At 32.7% G+C, this 25,597-nt stretch overlaps 1 protein-coding gene across 1 annotated transcript in view; it reads right to left on the bottom strand.

The window, feature by feature from the left end:
- The window catches only part of Galntl6 (polypeptide N-acetylgalactosaminyltransferase like 6), a 1,152,292-nt gene extending 1,127,230 nt beyond the window's left edge, over positions 1-25,062 (bottom strand). The window contains exons 1-2 of the mRNA XM_004852932.3: positions 24,894-25,062; positions 24,162-24,471 (exon numbers count right to left, since the gene is read on the bottom strand). Of these exons, the coding sequence (XP_004852989.1) occupies positions 24,162-24,299 (138 nt within the window). The 5' untranslated portion in view covers positions 24,300-24,471; positions 24,894-25,062. The remainder of the gene's footprint in view (positions 1-24,161; positions 24,472-24,893) is intronic.
- Positions 25,063-25,597: the final 535 nt, after the last annotated feature.

The following is a 25,597-nucleotide window of genomic DNA, read 5'->3' as shown; positions in this document are numbered from 1 at the left end:
TTTGCTAGCATTTTCTATGTTTGTCTTTTCTACAAGATCAATACTAACTGGTGTGAGATGCTATTTCACTCTGATTCTTTTTTGCATTTTCTTAATAGCCAAATATTGAGGATTTTTCATATATCTGTTTAGCCTTTTATATTTCTTCTTTTGGAAGTGTTATGGGATGTGAAATAAGCCAGACACAGAAAGACAGATATCACACGTTCTCTCTCATATGTAGAGGTTAAAAAGATATCAACTTGAATGTTGAATCATGATTATTAGAGAGAAGGAAGGAGAGAGGGAGCATGAGTGTATGGAGGGAGCTTAGATAGTGGATATCAAAATATAGTTAGGAACAATTTCCACAGCCTAGTGGCATGAATATGGTTCACAACAACTTATAATACATTTTGAGATTTATCAGAGAGATGATCAAAATATTCAAACACAAAGTGACAAACAGGATATGAAAATGCTGACTACCCTGAATTGACAGTGTTTACTGTATGTATATGTTGAGATATCAATTATAAACTTTTAACATCTATAATTATTATGTTAATAAAAATCAAAATAAAACATTTAAAATATTTTATCTTGATCTTTAATGCCAAAATAAACATTAACTTGCATATCATTTCTTTGTAAATCTTTATCATAGTCTTATTAATACTTTATCTTTCTCCTGACCCACCTGTATTTTATTGGCATATCATTTTTGTAATGTGTTTTACATTGTTTCTTTCTATTTAGAGCTATTACTTAAAATATTTTGAATCCTTTTAAAAGTTAGCTAGCCAATCTTAGCTAAGTTTAAGATTTTATATGTTTGCTGTCACAATTAACAGTAGGCCATAATTCTATTACATCAAGATCTTTCATTTGGGGGTAGATCAGGAAAGTATTGTATGGAAGGCTTGAATTGTTTTAAATAACGCCACTGCAATAGACACAGCTGGGGCTGCATTTCACAGCAACACACTCAAACTGTGCATTATATTTGGTACAAAAAATCATCTGGATTTGGGCGAAAATGTGATTTGTATGTATTTTTTCTTTAAAGACACATTAGTGCCACTTTCATAATTGCGTCCTTACAAATCCTTTAAATCAGTGCATGGAAGTGAAAAACGGTTTTATTTTTAGTAATTCACTTAAAGAAACATTTTTAGAGAACAATTACAATATTAATTTACATCAATTTTGTTTTCTATGGCTGATATTTCACCTTCAATACCAAGATTAAATGTTCATTGTTCAATATAATTTTTGTCACTGACACAATCAAATCACACTAATGTTTACTCTGATATTTCACTCATAATTCTCTTCTTATTTTATCAGTTATTAATTAATAATCTCAATTTCAATTCTTAATCCAACTAATTATTTGTTTCAACTCTATCTGAACTTTATTACATGCTCAGCCTACTAAAATGAAGATTTAGAGACAAAATGAACTCTCTTTATAACTGGAAATATGGTAGGAAAGCCAACCGTCAAGAAATTGCTTTCAAAGATTAAGTAGAGAAGGAATCATAGGAGTTTTGTGTTCAGAGCCACTCTGAGTACAAATAACAGTTTGTTTTTTGTTTTTCTATCCCAGGACCTCACACATAGTAGACAAATACTGTAGCACAGAACTAATCATATAGCTAAACAGAAGTTCTTCAAGCAGAATCCACAAGTTTTAACATTTTGACAGGAAACGTGGAATAGAACATAATGTAGGTTGCTATTGATCATGAACAAAAAGAGCCCTTGTGTTTTCCTAGGAAAGGAACCAAAAGCTATTTCTCAGTAATTTAGCTTTATGAATTTTCTACGTCAGCTTGTAGAATTTTCCAACTGGAGTGAATGGGATCAGGAGAAAGAAGTCATATAGAGGAGAAAACATTAACAGAAAAAAAGAGCTAAGATGGATTTGAAAATTATTGAGACTTTATGACATAAGCTGCATCATGATAACAAGAGAATAAATGCTTGGCTTTCCTGGAACATTTTGTTATGCAAAAATCTATTGTATTTGTTCAATATGAGAGGGAAATAATTTAATGAATCAATTATTTTTTTCTCACCTAAGTGATTTTTTTTTTAACTGCAAAGCAGTATCTACATCAAAGCTCAGCAGCACATCATAAACATGTTCTAATCTTCAGATCATGGACTGTTGAGGTGCAAGAGTCGTGAGGAAATTTTCCCTAAGGCTTGAAGGAGACAGTCAGAGGGGCTGATATTTCATGCTCTGGAGAGTGTTCTGCCAGTGTAAGTGTTCATGGCTTCTTTAATACATGTATTTCCACAGGTATGATTGTGAAATGCAGAGATCTCAACTCCAGGGCCTGCCCTGAGGACAGAGCTATTGAAGGATTCACTTCCTTTCAAAGCTGCCATTGTTAATAGCCAAGATAAAGTCACTCAATCATAGTGAAAAATAGAATTAAATATTGCCTATAGGAGGGCCAAGATTATAAACAGTTATTTCCCTCATAATAAAATTTGTTTGTAACTCTCACAGAATATATTTTAAACCAGCCAGCCAGTTAGTGTGCCATGTGGTTAAACAAGAGAATAAAAGCTTACTGCCACAAAAATAAATATCCCAGGCTGGCACTACTTCAGTAATTTACCTAGCCTAAGGTCATTCTAAAGCAGTTTAAATGCATCATTAATCCACAATCCTCTAAAACACTAAAATGCTTAAATAAATTACAAAGGAGTAAGATGAGCCTGAAGAGAGGAAAAAATTGTCAAGATATGATACATTTAAAGGATCCAAAAAAAACCCTGAGACTCATGAATAAATTATTGTTAAAGTGAAAGACATGATAAAGAGCCTAAAGAACATAATACATCCAGTTTCATTTGGTACAGAAAGATTAAGAAAATGAAGATTGTATTTCACCTTTCTGAATGAATTCTGTATGAACTTTCATTCATCTAGTTTTAACATTGGTAACTTGAACTTCCATGTTTACTTTCATTACATGTTTGACTTACTCTAATTCTTTTGGTTCTTTGATTGCTACCAGTTCTATTAAGAACAACTTGTATACATTAGTCATACCTATACATGTGTGTATGTGTGTCTATGTTCTTGAGAGGAGTGAATGGCTATAAAAGGGAGTTACCAAGATCAAAGGCATGCATGTATCTATAAATGAAAAGGCAGTAAATGAAGATATAAATTTGTGATATATAGCTTTATAATTTAGGTCAATAACTATTTTATTTTTCCTTTAAATACAGAGACTCCTCAAAGGTATCTTATTAAATCTTGACTTCCAGATAATTTTCTGACCACCCAATCAGAAAGACAGATCTTAAAAAGTCAAAGATTATAGAATCATATGCAAATTTATGCACAATTTATAAAATTTATTCTGATATTAATCCTGAGTAAGAAGACTTTTAACAGGATGAGAAACATACAGTCCTGAGAGAATTTTTTTCTTATTTTCTCCTTGTTATAATACTGTCACGACTGTCAGTTTTGCGCCTTTGTTGCTTTTGCCTCCCCTGAGCCTCAAATTTTCAAGTATGTTCTATAAATATAGAACTGAATGAAAAGACCTATACTTTTATCTCTTGTATTCAAGATTGATCATTTGTATGGTAAATTATGTCCTATGATGTTATAGGTCAGGACATTCAATCCAAAGTGGGAAAACCAGTGACTGAGGCACAAGAATGGTTTTAGATGTAAGAGGCTGGACCTAGATTATTGTGACACATGATAGTCAGCTTTCACATTATGGATACAATCCAATAAAAGAAGGAAAAGAAGGGAGCAGAGATTAGATATAGACCTCAAAGTCAAGCCTAAAGGACCCACCCAGAGACACCCAGAAATGTGCTTTACTAATCACCTCAGTGACTCCCAAGTCAATCAAGTTGATAATGAAGTTTATCCATAAATTATATAGATCCACCTAGTAAAATAGCTTAAATGGTAACTCCATGTTTTTTCTTTACTCGTGTGACCAAGTATATTCTTAACTTCTGAACACAAGACTCTGGCACTCTGTCCATACCTGATGATTTAGTGTATGTGTGAATTTTCTGTCAATTTTGTGCATTTTATGTCTACCTTCAAACCAGCCTAGCATATACACACTGTAGTTTCAAAATACACACAAATAAAGCATCCATAACTAGGATTAAATACTCATATTTTAAATAGAAATTCGCAAGTGTGTATGCAGGTGTGTTTGTTGCCAAAAAGAGTACTAGGATCTATACAGCAGCTACAGGTTGAATAGTTATGATGTGCAAAGAGGAGGACGGGCAGCAAAGGGGGACAATAAAAGAAAACAACAATAATATATTTACTGATAAACACCTTTGTAGCTCATCAATCAAAAGAAAAGTTTTTGGTATAAGGAACAATACATGTTAAATTTTTAAGTCCACAATAAAACAAATACATAGATAAGAGTACAGGCATAAACTGTACAGAAGACTCTTAATGAAAAATTTTATACCAAATGAGCATAGCATGTATCTTGGAGCTTCCAAGATGCCAGTAGTACAGGACTTTCATCATCTGGATTAGGAACACACCAATTTACAAAAGAGAAAAAAAGTATTTTCATGAACTTTGAATGTAATTTAACAGGGATAATTTTGTGATAGAGGTAAGTATTTCTAAATGGAGAATGTAGAAGAAAATTGGTGATATCCTCATAGGCAGTGATCTTTTACATTATTTTAAAACAATCTCAGACTTTGTAATTGCAAATACTTTACAAATAATTTTGATTGAATAATTTAATACTTGGCTAACTAGGTCTCCCACAATTCCCAGTGTTAAAATATATAACAACGTACAACAATCACAATCAGGATATTAACATGGGTCATTACTATCATCCAAACTTCATATTCCATCAAATTTCAACGTTAGTATCCAAATATAATACCTTCTAGGAAAACGATCTACTTTGTCATCATACTTTTCATTTACTTATGTCTCCTCAGTTCACTATGGATTAGGTTCTAGATTTTTCTAGATTTCATGTTGTTGAGCATTGTGGCTGTAAGCTCTTTATTTTATATACCAATTTGGGTTTGTTTGGTACTCTACATGATCCAATTCAGGCTATGCAGTTTTGGAAGGAAAGCCACAGTGTTCTCACTGTTCATGTCAGCTGATCAACAATTTCACTTTGTCCCATCCTGGTGATCAGTTAGTCACATACTGTGGCATTTGTCAATATTACCTACTTCAAGATTGTCCTTTTTCTCCTTCACAGTTGTTTAATATTTATACTAAAACATTTACATCACTATTGATTTATATTTATTGCATTATTAAAAACATGAATTCATATTGATTTCTGTAATAACAACCTAATACCTCACAATTTGTTCTAGTTTTCCTCTTTGCTATATTAACTCCCTTCTCTGATGAAGAGAAATTCAGTTTTTCTTTTCCTTAATACATTTACTTATTTGATCTATTCTTCTATATTTAAACAACTGTCCATTAAAGCTACTGCCTAATTTTCATGTGACAATGATACCTTCACCTTGTCAAGGCAAGGGAAGTAGTAAGACCCAAAAAAGAAAGATGCAAAAAGATACCTGCACTAAAATGAAATGAAAAATCTTTTCTGTCATTGGAGAAAAAGTATTACAAACTCAAAAGATATTTAGTGAATTAATAATACAATCACATCATATTTAAAATAATGGTTTCCGAAAAGAGAAAGGGTTGGGATATCTATTCAAGTAGACCTACCTATTCAAATAGGGTGTAGTAAGAGCTCAGGGTGTCTTTGATAATATTAGCTCTTTTTTATAAAGATGCAAATAGGTACATTGCTGTTATATTTCCATATATTTTAATATCTGAAATATTTTCTAATAATTAATTAATAAAAGAAGAAGAGATAGGGAATGTCTTATTACCCCAAATTCAAAGTACACCTCTACATTGGTGAAGACTGAGCATGAAGGACAGCAGGGCAGAATCAGAAGAGTGAGAAGTAATTTACAAAAATAAAAAATGGAAAATTAGACTTAAAATAATCTATTATTTTTACATAATTAAAAATATGTACAGTGGTGCCTTGGTTTATGAACTTAATTTTTTCCACGATTTGGGGGAAGATGCCCACATTCCTATTCATGTGGAGAAGATGGCTGTGTTTGTGTTCTTCACCTGATGTGAAGTTCACAAATAGATGTAAAATTTTGCTAGACACTGTTCACAAACCAAATTGTTTGTGAACAGAAATATAAATGGACCAAGGTATCACTATATTTACATCTAACACATTTTTCATGTCAGAGCACATGTGGATCTGATGTTAAATTGACTGCCTCAGGTCCACATCACTGAAGACAGTACAAAAATGTCCAGAAAGAAAATTTTATTAGTAGCAGTGTTCTGGGACTGAATGATAAACCACCTTAACATTCCTTTCCACCCCAAATATTACACAGAATCTAATGAATGTATAGATGTTGCCATCAATAGTTCTTTTCTTCCTATTCCTATTCATTGGACACTATTAGAACTTTCCAGAAATTTTTCTTTTGTATTTCCAACAAAATAATAAGGTTATTACTCTAGACTATTATCATTTTAAAATAAGAGGAATATTGATTTTAAAGTTCTGACAGGTTTTCTTTAACATAAAATATGTAATAAAATTTACTTAGCCATTAAAAAGTGGTTAACATTTGGGAATTTGTAGATCTATTCTTTAACAAAATATAAAAATAATTTAAGCTATAGTTTATTAATTGGGTATTATTCTATATTCTTGAAATATCATTTGAATTGCTTTAAAATTTAATGCTATATCTATAAATACAAATACAGTATGATTTATGCTACTGTATTTATACTATTTTACATACTATATAATAAATTACCAATCTGTCTAATTAGTACACTTTAGAGCTCAAATATCATCCAATTAATATTATCAAACTACAAATATGCTTAAGCCTCACTAATCTACAACCTTAAATAAAAGTGCAAAATAATCTAGTGCTTCATACATGCTCAATAATAAAGGGTTAAAATCATCACATACACAATGTATAGACACACAGACACAAGAAACCCACACACATACATATATACACACATATAAAAAGACCTAGTGGAATTTAGGAAGATGTTCCTTTTTTCTGTGGCACTTTTAATAGGTTATAAAGTAGAATATTGTATTCTATTCTTCTAGCAACATAAGCAGAAAATCATAGGACATTAAACAGAAAATGTGCTCATGACCTCATAAATTCTTTCAAATTTAATTGTAATCTCTAAATAATGTGTTTATCTATCTTCCAAAATGTAAATGCAAATTAAAGACACTAAGAGAAGCATGCAAGTGTCTTTTGCTTGTCAATAAGTTGTGAAACTAGGTGTTGTCTTTAGTTCTGTTGCCACTCATTTTCTCTGTTAACTAGTATAAAATACAGAAGCTTGTACCTAAATGTTCTCTCTACAAGGTTCTTCAAGTAATTCCATCTCCACACAGTGTGGGAAAACCATAAACAATGACAACAACAAGGCACTGCTCCCTGACTCATTAATTTTCTCTACAGACACAAGTCCTGGGTCCTTCATCTAAAGGTGTCTGACTTATGTCTCTTGTCCACTGTCCCTCTTGCCTTTGCCATTGACAGACAGGACCAATTTTCATGATTGTGGAGACACATCTCTAAACAATATGTTTGCGCTTTTGTAGGATGAGTACTTCTCTCTTCCTAAATACTATTACCATAATGGATTGTAAATGTGAGTTTAGTGTAAAATGTATTAATTGGTACATATTTTATACTTTTAATGAGTGCTCTGTAAGAGAAAAGTCTACGTCCTATACTATGTTTATTTTCCTAAAATGAAGGTTTCTAATGGGCCTATCTCAGGTTCCAATGTGAAACACCCAAAGAAACAATTATAAGTGACATACCTGCATAGTAACAAAAAGTCCACTAGAATTAGGAATAGTAAAATCTGAATTAAGTCCAGGTATAGATATTAATTCATTATGTTGTTTTAGCAAATAACTGCTTATTTTTGTCATGTGACCTGTGGTAAGATAAAATTATCTTGTTCATCTTGAATTGACAAAAATTTCATAGATAAGAAAACACATATTTGAGTCAAAATACTTAGAATCATAGAACTCAAAGAATTATGAGGATTAAATTTACACACTATGCATCTGCTTACAAACTGATTTCCAAGAGTTATTCCAAATCCTGAAAATATGTAGGCCCTGCTAAAACCTAACTTTAGTAACTAAATGAAATCTTTTTCCCACTAAAATGCAGTTTCTCAATCCATGACAAGAGCTAAGTGTTATAAAATGGATATAGCATTGAGCATTTTGTTCAGCATTTTCAAATATTCATTGAAATAATTTCATAAAAGATTCATGTTTCTAGAAGATAAAAATCAATATGGATGATAGGAATGGAGTTACTTGATGGAAAAAATAAAAATACATAGGCTTATTCTAAGATAAGGCAAACAGTTGAATATACTTCTTTTAATAAATTGGAACACATGTTTAATCAAGAGGTCAAAATCTGATAATAGAGATCATATATATAGGCTAATTTAACAACATAAAAATCTTTTACAATAACTTAGACAAAATCATTAACAAAGAGCTGAACTGTGGAAATAAAACTCCTTACAAGAGCAAAGAACAAATTTCATGTAATATTGAAAATAAGAATATATGTCAGAAATAAAACCAAACAAAAAAGTGAAAATATGCACAAATCATTATTAGTGAGTTAATTGATTAGAATTTCAGAATAATTGGGATTTTTAGACAGGAAATGGTTTAAGACAGAATCAAATTATCTTCCCTGTGATGCTTTTGTCCTAATAGTACTGTTTTCCACAGAGTCTAGCTAAATAAAATGCATACTCAACACATTAATTAAAATCATCATACGATATTTAAAAAACAAGAATTTATTTTTAGAGAACATTTGTTATTAGAAATAAATAATTTTTGTAAAATGATCATAAATTCATGAAAATTATCAATCACCAGTCAATAGTAAGTCATTGACCAACCACTGGATTCTATAATAAGCTATTTATACTGTATTCATATTCACTGGTGAAGTGAAAGCTGCCTTTAACAGTACATACTTAATCTTAAATACTATTTGTGCGCACTTACCTACTCCCAACAGTGCTCAGTATAGGACTTATCAGGCCGTATGTGGAGTTGCCATAGGGGAGAACCATGAAAATCAGATTTGGACCATCCCATGTCATTTTATATTAATTAAAATGAGCATTGGGGAAGCTTAAACTTTGAAAAGTAATTCCCAAATCTATAACTTTGGAAATGTGAGCTGAAAAGAGGATAAGCAATTTAAGCCTTCTGCTTTGATGATGGGAGAACTTAGAAGCTTATCTTTGTTTATGTTTGCCTAAATGTATATATATATCAGCTTCAAATATTCACTACCAGCCAGTGGAAAGACCTATTTATCTTTTATCCTTTAACTTTGTGACTGTTTTACTTAAGATTATGATAAAGAACTAAATACAAGTAATTCTTCTCATTTACAGTTCTTAAGTGATGTTTTTGATAGTCATGGGTCCTTCTTTATACTTGTACCGAATATGCTAGGGAATAAAATAATGTTTGATAAATAAGAAACAAAAGTCTTATTCAATATTTTATTTTAACGTACTCACAAGTCTATCAAATCTGAAAATAGGGAAACTTTTACAGATATTTTGAGTTGTCAATCTCTATTTTTTCAATGTAATACATACTAGATAAGAAGCACTATTTAAAATTAAATGCAAACAAGAAAATAAAATGTAGACATCAAACAGTACATAATGAAATATACTGACATGAAATAATTAAGCACAAATCAAGAGGAATATTCTACTTCATTTAAAATTTAAATTGCAAAAAAACTCAGAGAAAAATATAACTATTATTTTACACTTAAGAAGGCAAACATCTATCATAGATATTTGATTGTCATACCCAAATGACAGTATGTTAAAAATATATTCTTTAAAGGAATTTATACCAGAATCTGTATATTTCATTATTAAAATAAAAGTGAATTGGCTTATGTGCCTATTAATAAATGGGTGGACAAAGAAAATGTTTATATATTTACACAGTGGAGTATTATTCAGTCATGAAGAATAATTAAATCTTGCCATCTGTAGCAAAATGGATTGAACAGGAGAGAATTATGCTACGTGAAATAAATCAGACACAATATGAAAAATACTGCAAATTCTCTCTCATATGAGAGAACTACAAAAGTAAATATGAAATAGAAGAGTGATTGCTAGAGCTTGGGAAGGGCATTGGAGGAAGTGGGAAAAGGGTGGGTAAATTTGATCAGCTCATGCTATATGCTTATATGGTGATGATACAACACTGAACCTTCATGATGTGTATAATTATTATGAGTTAATAATTACTTTAAAATGAAAATAATTTAAATGTTTGTAACTTAAAGTTTACCATTTATGATGAAATAATCATAGAAAACCACCATTTGTACATATGGGCACAAAAGACAGCAAACTGACCAATAGTCCTGAGTAAATATATTTACACAATGTCACTAGAAAGGAGAGCATGTGTGTCACATCAGTAGATTTATGAACTTGGAGGTACTTAGAGAAACAAATTAAAATCATGTAAGTATTATATATAAAAAATAATTCTTTAGTGTTGAATTCAGATCAGTTGCTTCAAAATGTATGCCTATATTTTCACATAATCATTTGTACACTGGTCATATTTTTAATAGAGAATTGCATCTAGAACATTGTGTTTTAACATACAAATGTTATGACATAATATGTCATTATACATCATTTTTTCAATTACAAGAATACTTGTAAATGACATTTTTACTAATGGAATGACATGGAACTGATAATATTAAAGAAAAAGCTCTGATTGAAATAACTCCTTATATTTCTTCACATCTTTTAGAAGCTGAATACAGCCAATACACTTTAAAAATCATTTGAATACACTATTCAAATGAACACAAAAGCAACAGAAATGAATAAGGTCAAAGGTAGCTAACTGGCAGAAATGTCAGAATGAAAAGTTCAAAAATTCAAGCTGGCTATAATACTAGTACAAACAGAGGAGATGTAATTAATGTGCTCGAAGTAAGTTAGAATTATGAAGAACGTCCTGGAATCATCTCATCAGACACAATGCCATTTAATTACCAGAACAGTAAGACATTTTCCCCCAAGACACTGCATTTAATATGTCTCTACCAAATAAAGCCGAAAAGTCTTTCCTAGCCCCTATAATTTTTTCCTAATCTCTTTCATAAGTTTTACCCTTGAATTTCTTCCCATTCTCTCCTTGCTTCCAATTTCCTGCCACACCACTGCTAATTAAAAAGAATCCAGGTAAATCAAGGTAGATTGCTTTTTTAAAATAGGGGGCTGTCCAAAGGAAGATCTTCACTGGAAATAAGACTTATAGATGTTAAAGGCTCTGAAACAATGAAATTAAGATAAGTCCCTTGAAACATATCAGTCTTTACTCTCAAAATAACTTTTTTTAATGAAGTGTGCTTAGTGTTCCTTTGTAGGCTATATTAATGAACTCAAATGTATGCCTTTTTGTAGGTTAGTAAAGTTTTAAAATAAGCTTTTCCTAAATTGTTATAGCTGCTAAATGTAGATATGTGCCTACACATTTTATGATAAAAATTACACTACAGATGTTGCCATAATTATAAAAAAGAACAGATTCAGTGCTTATATTGTGTTATATCACTGACTTGTGAATATCTGTGCTTTTCAGTTATTAGAATCATATCTTTCTTCTATAGCATACTCAGATTTCTGTATGTTTGATAAAATCTTGAGATTTTTGACATCAAGATCAGTTGAGTTTTCAAATAAGTTTTGACAATGTTTAATGAAGGATGTGGTTGACAAATGAAACATATATCGTGGAAATATGTCCATGGACACATTAATTAATGACTATGACAAGAATTTACTTTTTTATATATGTAGTTGGTTTGTAAGGGTATTTAAACTTCAATATTGAGCATACATAACCTTTTTTGATAGTCATACAGATCAGATTAAATATGATCAATAAATGGAAAACAATTTATATGCATGACTCTCTCTTTTTTAAGAAAGTGTGTATCAGGTATCTATTTTGTACTCATATAACGACAATACTCAACTAAAAAGGTGGAAAAGATAAGCAATTCCTACCTGTATTAACTTCCTCAGACTGCTGTAAGAGATTGTTTCAAATCATGCACTTAAAACAACAGAAATATATTTTCTCATGGTTTTGGAGGCCAGAAATCTAAAAAGAGTTGCCAGCACTGCTCTAATTCTAGATGCTCTAGGGAACAGTCCTTGCTCCCAGTAGGTCTGGGTGCTATTGGGATCCCCTGAATTCCTTAGCTTGTGGTCAAATCATTCCATAACTCCATCCTCACATTGACTTCTTCATATGTCTGCTTTATGGCAACATTATCCCAGCCTCTGCCTGTGTCTTCACATTGCATCTCCCTCTTCTTTCTTTGCCTTCCCTTCTGCCCATCAAATGTCTTCCATGTATCTTTTATAAAAATGCTTATGATTTGATTTAAAGCGAAGGTGGATGATCCAGACTATCTCCTCATCTCAAAATCTTTAAATTATTTACATCAGAAAAGACCCTTTCTTTCCTATAAGGTAACATTCATGGCTTCCAAGTATTCGTATGTACACACAGCTTCTTAGGAGTCATGATTCAACCCACTAGTTAGGTTTAAAGATTTACTGATTCATGGCTAATAAAGTAAAGATGTATCAAATACATATACTGATGAGTACTTTATAAAAGCAAAAGGAAAATAACTAAACTAACCCTCAGGAAAGTATCTAACCCAAGTATGGGAGATGAAGGAAAAGTTTCCCAAAGAGAATTTGAGGGGAAGTAGTAATTACACAGGAAAAACTAAAGATGAAATATATTCACATACATGGAGGGGAAAAATAATATGACACTCTCACAAAACTAAAACCTCAAAGTAGTTGGAGCTTCAAGAGCCTTGGCAGTGAAGTAGTAGACCCATCAGGTGTGGTTCACATCTGGAAAAGTTTGGATATGTTGAGTTAAAGAGTTTGAGTTTTCCTGCAATGGCGTTAAGAGTCCAATGGCAGCAGTATGTTCAGTGACGCTCTTTGAATAAACAGCTCTGGCTTCAGTGAGAGTAGTCATGAGGGTAGCCTGGAGGTGTAGTATTACATTGAAAAGTCCCTCAAAGAAGTTTAGTAGAGTATTTAACCTGGACACAGCTAGGGCAGCAGCAAGGAAGATAAAGAGATTTGAATAATTTAAGGGATACATGTTGGGAAGCATTACCAGTACTCACCAATCAATGGAATTTGAGAATAAAGATAACGATGGTACCAATTATAATGATCAGGCCATGACAGCATATGTCATTTAGATAAGACATACAAATAGAATGGGAAGTGGAAGGGAAAGATTAATGTAATATTATACAGGTACAGCTTGAAATATCTTTCATATTCTTAGGAGAAAAATATGGATTAGAGTAATAATTTGAGAGTCACCAATTAAAATGCGTTACCTCAAACTACAAGAGACTCTGAGAGATGACCTGGAAAATGCAGAACAAGAAATAATAATTGTAAAGACTTCAAAACATAATATTTTTAGAAAATTACATTAAGTAAGAGTCTGTGAAGGACATGGGTAGGTATGCTTGTTTATGGATGGTTGTTGGGAAGGGCAGCAAGGAAAGAAGCATTAAAATAGGAGTTTGCACAGTGAGGCCTGAATTACCAGTAAAGACTCTCTCTTACATTTTCCTATTGCTTTTGTTACTTTTTCAAACTTTTCCTCTTCTATATCTTCTATGGCTCCATGTCTTGTCTTCAGACGAACTTTGCCTTTTTCCCAAAATGAACTTCTAGTAAAATTCAATCTAGTAATATGACTAATGAGAATTTTTTTTAATTAACTCTCAAGAGCTTGCTGATGATATTGGTGAAAGAAATTAATACATGCTAGAGGTTGGATTCAGGCCTAGGTGAACAGAAGTAGAAAGCCAGGAATTGATGCAATTTTTGATTATTATGGGAAGAGAAAGAAACAAGAGAGCAGAAAAATTTTATGTGTCACCGAAAGACATTTTTCTTACTTTCTATTTGCCCCCCAAACCTCTCCAATAGTGGGAGAAACCTCAGTAAGTTTAAATACTAACAGAAAGGATAGACCAGTGAGGAAAATTTTGAAATTAAATGAAAGAGAATAAAAAAGAATATTATGTAGTAGTTCCTAAGGAAATCTGTGATCCATTGTCTGAAAAGAGGTTCCATGTTTATCCTAAACCTATGGACATTTTTCATAGTAACAGGAGCTAAGTATACAATGGAGAAAATCTCCAAGAAAATATTCGTGCTTTTCCCAGTTTTGTGACACAGTCTCGGCTCTCCCAATATGAACACCTCATACCCTCAGGAAGGAATTAGGCCAGCCATCTGCTGAACGCAATGACAGGGGAGGTTCCATGGGAAATGTGAGGAGAGAAAGAAGTTTGGAAAAAGCTGCTTTGGAAGACAAGACAAAGAGCTGAATAGAAAAATGCAGAATGATTACTTAGGGGTAGTGTGAATTTTATTGTGTTAGTTTGGATTTTGAACTTATAAAAGAGTGTTTCTGTTGAGGTGACACAACTAAGCAATAATTACTTTCTGACTGCATAATTCAGAATACAGTGACAGTTCCCAGTATTACAAACAGAACAATAGCAACAGAGAGCAGCAGCAGAAGCCTTGTATTAAAAACATATTTCTCAATGACCCACATTTTAATTGGAAATACAGTTAGGTTCAACAGAACTTTTTTTTTTTTAATGATCCAAAGCCTCAAGTTCCCAAAGTATTGGAAATCTTTTATAAATTATTTGGGCCTATTGTTGATCAAATTAGTTTTTGCTGATTTTTTTTTCTTTTGGAATTTCTTTTGGGGGGTACCAGGGATCAAACTTGGGTCCTTGCGGCGAAACCACTGAGCTAAATCCCCAGCCCTCTTTTGAAAAATTTTAATGGCAAAATGAGAGAAGAAAAAGATCAGTGCAAGGAAAAGGAGGGGAGAGAGTGTAAAGAGTTGGAGAGTTTCTTGAATTTCTACACATCCTTAAACTTTATCCTTTGGGCCTCCCTGGTTCCCTCTATATTTCATATAAGATCTTTGTCTTGAAGTTGTAAGAATCATCCAAAGTATATAACCTTCTTCAACCTGTGAAAGAAAGATTAAATTTCTATATAAGTTAAGAGGAAGGGGCAACCCCGTTTCATAATTGTTAATCTGACCAATGTTCTGTCAGCCCATATAAAAGAAATGAAATATCCTCAGCTAGTGAATAGAAGAATGCTCATCTCACACTATCTAGTTTTACACAGCTTTCCACCTCTGTTTTTACATCCAGCACTTTCCTTGAAAACAGGAATAATATAGAGTATTTCTAATGTAGTTGTATTATATGGTGAACTTTAAATTGTTTTAAGATGATACTGGTAGAATGGTCACTATATGATCTTGATAAACTTTTAAACAATTTTTGCATTTGTAATACAGTAACCTTATATATTTCATGGTGTTGTTGTGAAGATTTATGTGTAGTTTAATTTGGTATCTAGTCCATGTTAAGAGATCAATAAAAATAAGCTTGAGTTGGTTATTAATAAATTCACTTCCATTTGTACTTTTATGACTATTTTCATTACAATCATGTTACTGCTTTTATTATCAATGAATTACTTTGAGATTCCTTGAAACTAAATATAACTGGCCTCCCATCCTTTTAATAAAATACCATCACTCTCTCATTGGATCCCACTTCTTACACTAAGTATAATCTCTTTTTCCCCCTTAACTTTGTGTATCTGGTCATTGTCTGGAATTTTTTTTTTGGACAGAGGCATGATCGCCTTCTTAGGAAAGTTGCTCCATGATTTTCTGACATTTCCATTCTGTTTTGTGGCTTTCAATCCTTATTATAGGATTACATATACAATAACAATAACTCAATTGCCCGTCATCTACTAAGGTAATAACATATACGCATTATATCTTTGCACTTTACAGACTATTTTATAAATTTTTAGTTATCTCTCCAAAGTGGTAAGATAACTATATAGGAAAAGTCTCAGGCTATTCTTCCAGGAAAAACATTCAAACTATTATAAGCACAGTCTCTAAATTTATCTTTCCGATTATAGTAACACTTTCTGCTGTTCTTTCTGATTCATTTCACTTGGGCATCTCCACTTTCCTTGGGAATAGCACCTTGAATCTCTCAGTATGACAGCTGTCTTCAGAATTCTCTTCCTTCTACCACCTGGGACATGGAATTCAGACCAATATATATTGATCTTTAAAGTATGATATTTGAGTTGTATATTTAGTCTCAGCATTTAATATTTTACAAATTTGTTTAAACCTCCTCAAATGAGTGTAACTATAATGAAGAGAGTGCCAGGGTCAAATTGTTAAACCCAATAACATGCCAAAGCCCTCATTTGTCTTAAATCATGTGTATGTTAAGGCTGTTCAGCATTTTCTATGAATTCAGAATGCATAGGTCTTTGTGATTTTGTCTTTGTGATTTTGTCTTTGTCTTTTACTTTGGTTGAAATTGAGTTAGAAATTACTCCAATAAATTTTTCTGAAGATTAATCCAGTAAATAATTATATGATATAATATTTATGTGAAATACGTGATATTGATATCACATATACAGTGATATTTTTCTACTTCTAAACTCTAAATGGTTTGTATTGTATTTCCTAGAAAACAATTTAATCTGTTCCTATGTGATAGGTATATATGTGCCATTTTAAACTAATAGATAACAAGTTAATTGAAAAGAGATTTATGGGTACATCATTTATTTCCCTCAGTGTCTAATACAATATCATCTACAAATTGTATATCCAATAAATATTTTATTAACAATAAACAGATGAATTGATATCAATATAGTTTATATGTTTTATTATATCCTCATTGGGTTAACAGAGTACTGAAGCTTATCTGGTACCTTTAAGGAATGTTTTAAGCACTGAGAAAAAGTTATAGACTACTATGTGATGTTTCCTTTAAAGATTTTCTATTTCCAATCACATATGTAAAACCAATTCGCTTGCTCAGATACACTTTTATAAAATAATCTTGGTTTCCATATGAGGAATTGAAGTTCATAAATAGTTATCGACTTGCCCAAAATCATATAGCATATTTCTGTAATGGATGAAGTCAACATGTAAACTTAAACTATCTGAATTTTCCTTAGCCTAATGGTAACCCTATCCAATTTTTGTAATAAAAAGCACCTCACTATTATATATCCCTGTAAGAATGAAGACCTGTGCAATGTGTGCAGGGATTATTAAATCTTTTCTGAATGTTCATCAAATGCAAAGAAAATTCAATAGTGCAGAATTAATTTTTTTCATGAGTATAAGTTTTATCTCTCCAATTAACTAGAAAATAAAACCCTATATGTGAGGCATGGGTTTCGTTTGTACAGAAAATAATTCTTGTCACATCAAATAAATATTTCTTCTCTCTTTTTTTCTCTTCTAAGCTTCAGTTTTTAATCTTTTTCAATACATCAAAAAGACTTCCAATCACTTTTGCAATGAAAAATAAAATTAAAAATGAATTATCAATCTAACTTGTATATATTATATAAAAAGAAAGCATGAGAAAAGTCTTATTTCTAGATCCTATTTGTTTATTCAAAAGTATTCTCTATTGAATTCAACACATGATATTGCTCTGCTATTCTGTCTTGACAATGCCTGTAAAAAGAAACCATCTGTAAATATTTGTTAAATTAACACTAATTACTTTGCTAAAGGCAATGATTGCTTATAAAAACTTACAATATGTTTAACAATAATCTATATCCCTTAAGCCTTCTTATATACTGTTCAAGATGTTACAGACTCAATCCTCACTGCAACAGTCCAAGAAAAGATAACCAACTTCTCATAAGGAAGCTGGTCTAGGGAAGAGCCATGAGATGTCAGGGATCACAAAGTGCGAAATGCTGAAGTCTGAATTCTAATCAAGGTATTTAATTCCAAACTTTACATAATGACCTACTAAAAGTGAGCAAAGCACTGTGGAAATATTGATATTTCTCCTCAAATTAAGCTCATTTAGACTATCTGCCCAAGAAAACTTGTTAAATTTAGGGGGCAGCCTTGACAATGTGGTCATTTTAATATGAGAAAAATATTAAAATTCATTACAATAATTATCTGTGGCGTTCTAGACTGCAAGTATGGAAATAGCATTGCATGAGTATCTGGGTATTTGAAATGATATAAGCCCTCATGGAGATACCACCACTCCTACAACAAGAACAGGCAGTTGGTTGCTGTTACCATACTCTATGGTAAATACAATTCTGTTCATTATATTACAATAAAATTCTGAATTATCCTATTTATAATTAGTGAGTCTCTAACAGACTAAATCCTTGTGTGATTCTCACAGTAACTAAATATATGTAAGCATTCCTAAAGATAGATTCATTTTCTTTACCTTTGTCCATACTTTTTTCTCAAAATTACATTAATAACATTTAAATGGTACATCACATTGCATTCAAGATGATGGAAAAAGAAAGAAATTCTAGAAGCTAAAAATACTGGGGAAAAGGAAACAGTTGGATGGATTTAATTTTTCTTGATAAGTGAGGCCATGTGTGTGTAGGTATATGTGTGTGTGTGAGTTGCCAGATGAATATATGAAATGAATATATTTGAGAGTAGTGCTAATGTAGCCTACATTTTTTTTTCAAACACAGTGGAGGTAGGACTGTTAGAGAAAACATTGGTGTTATTTAAATTGAATTTATCTTGAACCCTAAATATACCTTTATTTTTAACTTCTTTTCTTAGGCCACATTAATGAATTAAAAAATAAATAACAGATCTTAGTACATTAATCAATAAAGATAAAGGTAACCATATATATTTGTGCTCATCTGCATATATTCTCAGTAGAATACATGATTTTATTTGTTCTCTTTTTGTTGTCTATTCAAGAATTATAATTACATTTTGAGATCATTTAAAAATCCTTAGTTGTGTGGTATGACAGTTGGAGGTTTTAAGGGGAACAAGTGTCTATGAGTTTGTCTTTTTCTTTATTGTCACTTTCAGAATCTTCTATTGTTTTTGCATTTTTCTACTTTTGGTTCGATTATAGTACTTTTATAAATATATATGTGTGTATATACGTAAATATATGGAAATATAAAGAAGAGAGAGAGAAGAATAACAAGATCTTATCAGACATTTTTAAGAATCTGAAGTAATTGGTCCTTGAACTCCTCACCATCAGCCAGTCAAGCAAAGGAGAGATGGGAAAGACTGAAGAACAAAGCATATCAGTGTCTGATTTTAAGATTCTTTATGCCTCTTACATGGTAGAATATCTTTCTTTTATTTATATCTTCTCCTGAACGTTGGCTGCTTTCATCTCTGTAAAAATATTATAAGGAGCAACATGGTTGCAAACTCCTAAAGGTTGTTGTGGCTACTTCTGACAAAATGTTTTAAACGAAGAAATCATCACCTTCTCTATTCCACTTCTATCACCCAACCTATCTTACCTTCCCCTATATCTTCGAGCTTGATTTGGTTTCTATTGCAGGTAAAACTTATAGGAGGCTAATTGATTCAACACAGCTTGTCTAACTCAGAAATGAAGGAGGGGGAGGGAAACCATCTCATTTTTTACCAGATTGTGAGCAGAAGTCTGTGTCACACTCTGTCTCCCAGAGGGCAGTGTGATGAGCTAATCATGTAGTGATCTACTAGGTCACACCAAATAATTAAGGCACTTGCTACAGTGGTCTGTGTGGTGCTCTCCTGTAGTGATTCTGAACGGACTTTCCATAAATTCAAGGAAAGTTCCTTTAAAACCCTAATTTAAAATCTACATCATAGCTAATTAAGAACAGGATGGCTCAAACTAATGCATCATTTCACAGGTATTGAGTTGAGAATGCACTATGCTGCACACAGAAAGGAAAATTTAGCCTGTCCTTAGCTCTTCCAATATCTAAGATATTTGCTGAGAAAGGAATATACACTTTAGAACTTTAGTGATCAACATGACAAAAGAAAGCATAGACAGTTCACATAAACTAGGTACCAATTACCTGACATTTTAAATTTTAAAGAATTTTAAATTTAAACAAGTTTAAAATTCCACAGGACAAAAAAATTATCCCAGTCAAGAGGTAGACTCGCCATGCAGTGAGGATAAGATGCACTTTAGAAGAGTTGGGGAAAGATGCTTAGGAATCTGAAGACTTTTTTTATGGATGTTAAGTCATACACTGTAAAGCACAATTTACATATTTAAATAGTACTTCACAGTATTTTCTGTCTTCAAGGTGGGCTCTCTCAGAACTTTATATATCTTACTACATGGCAAGCATGAGTAGTTTTATTTTATAATAGAAATTCTGAATTTTGGAAAATAAGTTATACCAGTTCAAAGTGACTCACTCAAGTGTTTAGTGTTTTAATGTGTTAGAAAATCCAGGACAAACATAAACTTCTAAAATCAATCTACACAATTTTCAGGGTGTGTGATATAATTTTTTTATTTTGACTTATTTTTAACGTCAAAATACTTTTCATACTGAATATTCTATAAATTATTTTCAAGTTAGTTGCTAAATTGTTATTATGGTTTCCTTTTTATGTTAAGATTTTGGATAACCTATTTAACATATTTTTTAAAAGAAAGTGTTTAGGGGTATTTTTTCTATATATATATCTGAATAAGCACTGGATAAAGGACTTTTGTTCAAAAATATTGCATTTTTCTATATATCATCTTATTGTATGACTTAAGACCTAAATATGTAACTGTGAATTAATTTAAACTCAGCTAAAACCAGAGAAGAATAGCAAATATATTTTTAAAATGAATTAAGATTCACCAAAAAATAATCATAAAGCAATCATTCTCAATGAAATATCTTACTTGTCATAAATAATTTTTACTATACATATGTTTCTAAGTAAAGAAGACACTTTTCCTAGCACCAAAAATGACAACTCTAAATCAACTAAAAATAGCATCAATTATGATAATGTAATAACATAAATGAAAATTATAAAATATTTTAAAATTTGTATGAAACCTTAAATATCTCCAAGACTAACACTTATATTAGTCATCTGATTTAAACTTTGCAATGCTCAGACAATCAAAAAACCAATACAAAAGTTTTGTTTGCATTATGGTATCAAAATTATTTTATCATTCTTTTTTGGTTCTAGGAAAGGAAAGGAATAAAAATCCTTAAGTAATTTTGGGATTGCTACTTATTTTTTCCCTTTTTGCATTATAGATGGAATAAATATATAAAAGTTATATAACATTATCATAACTATTATATTGAAAATAAAACCATTAAGTACAACCAATTAATTTTGAATAGCACATTGAGAAATGCTTTAAATATTAAACTTTGTGAAAATATACATAATTTCCTGCAGTATTTAACTTTTATTCTTTTTATTTTAGATTATTTAATAAATATAATTTACTCTCAACAATAATAAAATTATTAATGATGTGATCTGGTAAAATACAAATTAAGAATATTTAAAAAGTAGTGACTTCATTATTTTGAACATCCTAAATTAAATTGTTTCTTTGTAGCCCACAGTTACCATCAAATTCCTTGAAGCAGTGAAGGTATTTCAACTCCTGTAACCACCAGCATGCCACACTGAGAACCAGAACCACTGGTTGTTTCACAAAATAGCTGTGAAAATACAATGCTCCCATGAGCATGTGGCACTTTTTGAACAGCTTTAGTGCTGATCGCTGTCAATACCTCAATCATCACATTCTCTTTTTCCTCAGGATTTTACAACTTGGCGATAAACATAAAAAAATGGTTTCTGAAGAACACTTAGCAATTAGCCAGAAAAAAAACTCCTTTTAAAATAAATTACTAAATTTAAACAACACATTATCCAACCATCAAATTATATGCTAGGATTGAAAACCTATGTATTTAGCCAACTTATTTACACTGAAATATGGATACATTAGCAAAATATTGCATCGTGATATTAAACAGGCTTAATTCATCATTAAAAGTCACTTTTACTTAAAATGTATATAATGATGAAAACATATCTAATTGAATTTGTATATGTAAGAAAGTAATAGTTGTAAACATTATTTAGGTGACTATATGATCAACACTCATTTTAGAATTTGGAACTATATTTCCTTCATCTCTTGGTTTCAGAACTTTGCTGAAGGATTATTAAACAAGATATGCATTAACTTGAGTCATTTTTAAACTTTGAAGAGTAACTGCTTCTTTTACCACATATGCTTTTTATACTCATTACTTTAATACTGGAAATTAAGTATCATTTGCTGTTTAGAAGACCATAAAACAAGAAAACCACTTTGTAGATTTTAATGGCAGGTCAGAGAGTTGAATTACTACATTTTATTTTTTTAAATGCCATTGGACAAATAATTTTCTCATTAGGGTCAAAATCAATGCAGCCAATGTGAAAGGTGTAAAGAGCTCATTAATAAGATTCATTAGTGTTCTATGTTAGCTACACCAGCATATACATCAGTTAGTATTGTTAAGTGAATTAGCAAAATTCAAGAAAAAGAAAGCTTGCTCTCTCTTATTTATCATTATTGGAATGAAAAATTTACATATACTTGTTCTGACTACTACTGCTAGTAAAACTTTGTCGTATACCAAGAGTTGGAGAAATAATTGATTTAAATAGGAAAAAACCAGTTTCACATCCAAAGTGCCCATCTTCATTTTCCCTCCCAGTGGAATGACAAAACAGAATATACTTCGAAGCTAATTTAAATTCTTATTAGAAATGGTGATAAAGATCAACAACTAAATGATAATGTGTCAGCATTTTCCTCAACATTCATATCCACTAAAAATCCATAAATACTAGTTATCTTTAAAGGTTAGTAATGACTTCTTGTCATAGTGAAAAAGCAGGTTTCTTCCATACACATTACAACTAACTACTCATTGTGTAAACAGCAAATTAAACTTTGTAAAGAGTAAGAATAAATAAGCAATTGCCTTTAATGTATATTGTTGTTATCTAGAAATGGACTTCCGGGGCACCTTCTCAAGTGTTGAAGGTACATTGTGCACACGGGTGATGACCCTTGAAAGTAAGAATATTAATATCCCAAGGTGAGATATAGGACTAACTAGAAAAGTATCACATTAATCTCATGAAGGCTGCATTTCATTCTTAAAAAGTTTAAATACAAAAGCTGTTCAATTTATTAATAAACAAGGAATTCAACAATGTTGATTTTTATCAATATTTTGTGAAAGATACTTTGCATTCTTGTTTGCTAAGAAAGCCAGCTATTTTGATCCATGTGGAAGTCATGAAACATATGCATGCTAATGGTCTGTATACTCTGCAGAAAGAAAACATACCATACTATACAATGTTACTGATATAGAGGATACATTTTAGCCACAAACTGTTATCATCAGACTGTGAAACTGAATGGATAGTCATAATAACTCTGCCTGTGTTCCCTACCACATCACCTTAGCAACAGAAGGAGAGACTAAGTTTCCACGAGGTAAAAAGCCATTGCTTAACAAAAATTACACCCAAAATATAGAAAACTATAACTTGTTTTTCTAAGATTACTTCAAGATTTCAATGATTTAGCTGGCTGGCCTCATTTATTTTAACACAGACATACAAACGAGACAGAAGGCAAAACCCAATACCTGTAATTGAACTTGCACCAAATCCATCCCACCTCCCACAAATAGGCATCCACTTCCAGCCCAAATCAACCTGACAAATTTTGAAAAGTATCATTTTTTCTTGACCTCTCTTAGTCCTCTTTTCTGGTGTATTCTACCTGTTATCACATCATTGGCTACAGTCTTAAAACAAGTACTTAATTAAACCTCAAAGTCCCAAGAGTCTTGTACAATTAGCTCATTAAAGAAAGACTTGGAGAAAAACCCAATCTATCCCATATCTACATCCTCCTGTGGCTGCATGCCTTATCCATCCTTTTCTTTGGATAGCACTTACCTGTTGTTCCCCAGGCTCTGTAGATTTCACCAGGTGTTTATCCTTGTACAGAGACCAGAGACCAATATTGGGGAGGAAAATTAAAGCCACCATGAATAATAAAGTCATCTGCAGAAATCTCTTCTGTTTCCTCTTCATGGCAAATGGTAACAGAGGAGAAAAGTTAAGGGAGACTGTTCCCTGACTGTTTCTTGTGTTTAATGCCAAAGTCCTCTGCTCTCCCCTGTGAAGCACCAGAAACTGAGGGGAAGCTACAAACTTTTGTTGCCTGCTCAGCACCAATCTTCAGGATTCAGAGGGAGTTGGCCATCTGCAGAACAAACGCACAGTTACTTTTCCCCAGAAAACTATGACGAAGCCATTATCTATTGGCTTAGAAATAAATGACTCAACTGAGGAAATCATTAAGCCTATTGACCTCCATTAATGCAAAGCAATGGAGTAAATATGATCATTTTACAGACTAATGATAAGTTACGAAAAAGATAACAGCACGCTAGATACTTCAGAGCTGCCTTTTCTGGTGTTCTCCTTTGCCCGCCATCCCCCCTTAGTGTGGGGGTCTGGGTTAGGGAGGATTGGGTTAAGGCAGAGAACTGATTGATTGAGAGGGATTTACTGACTTGTCCCCATCAAGTGTCAGGAAGAAGAGTGTCCGCTTTTGACAGTGGAACATCACCTTCCTTGTCTTCCTCGAACATCTCCTCCTGTGCTACCCTAGGGATAACCCACCTGAACTCAAGTTCAAGTCCCTCCGGAGCCAGCTTGCCAGCGGACTCCACGGAGATCCGGAGACGCGGTGTGCAGCGCAGACCTCCTGTTTGGATAGAGGTCCACAAACTCCCGGAGTCTTTGGAGCTGCCCAGACGCTGCTCGGCAGGCAGAGGCTAGACGACCTGGGGACCTGTCGGAGGGGAGGCTACAGATGTCAGCCAGGAAGTGCAGGCGCCGCGACGTCCTCGGAATGAGCTCCTCCGCCAAGTGCGCGCTCGGCCCATCAATCTCTCCCCGGTTCGGGTGACGCTTTCACGCTCCACTCTTCATGTTACCATTCTTCTCCGGCAACGGAACGAGCCCAGCGAAGCATCACGAGCACCCAAGAAGGCAGTATTTCAAAATCTCCTCTTCAGAGAAAGGGCAGGACAGGCGGCGAGGCTCGAGTCCGGGCTGGGTTTTGGAACTGGCGAGGGCTCCGGGAGGCTGAGCCAGGCGGAGACGCCGCTTGCCGGCCGCCCGCTCCCCCTGGCTGTCACCAGCCCCGCGCGCGGAGGCGACACCGGTGCAGACCACGTGCGGGAGCCCGGAGCCCGAGAGGGGAGGGCAGGACGCCGAGTGGGTGGGCGATGCCTCCCGGCTTCCAGATGCTATATAAACAAACCCAGCAGCGCGGAGGAAGAGGAGGGCGAAGACGCGGCGGGAGGAGGGTTGGGAGCTCG

Source organism: Heterocephalus glaber, unplaced genomic scaffold, assembly GCF_053883595.1.
Source record: "Heterocephalus glaber isolate CG9 unplaced genomic scaffold, H.glaber_assembly_v1.0 deba00001461, whole genome shotgun sequence".
NCBI classification, from domain to species: domain Eukaryota; kingdom Metazoa; phylum Chordata; class Mammalia; order Rodentia; family Bathyergidae; genus Heterocephalus; species Heterocephalus glaber.
The sequence above is the reverse complement of the archived record's forward strand: the minus strand, read 5'-3'. Positions and strand labels throughout refer to the sequence as shown.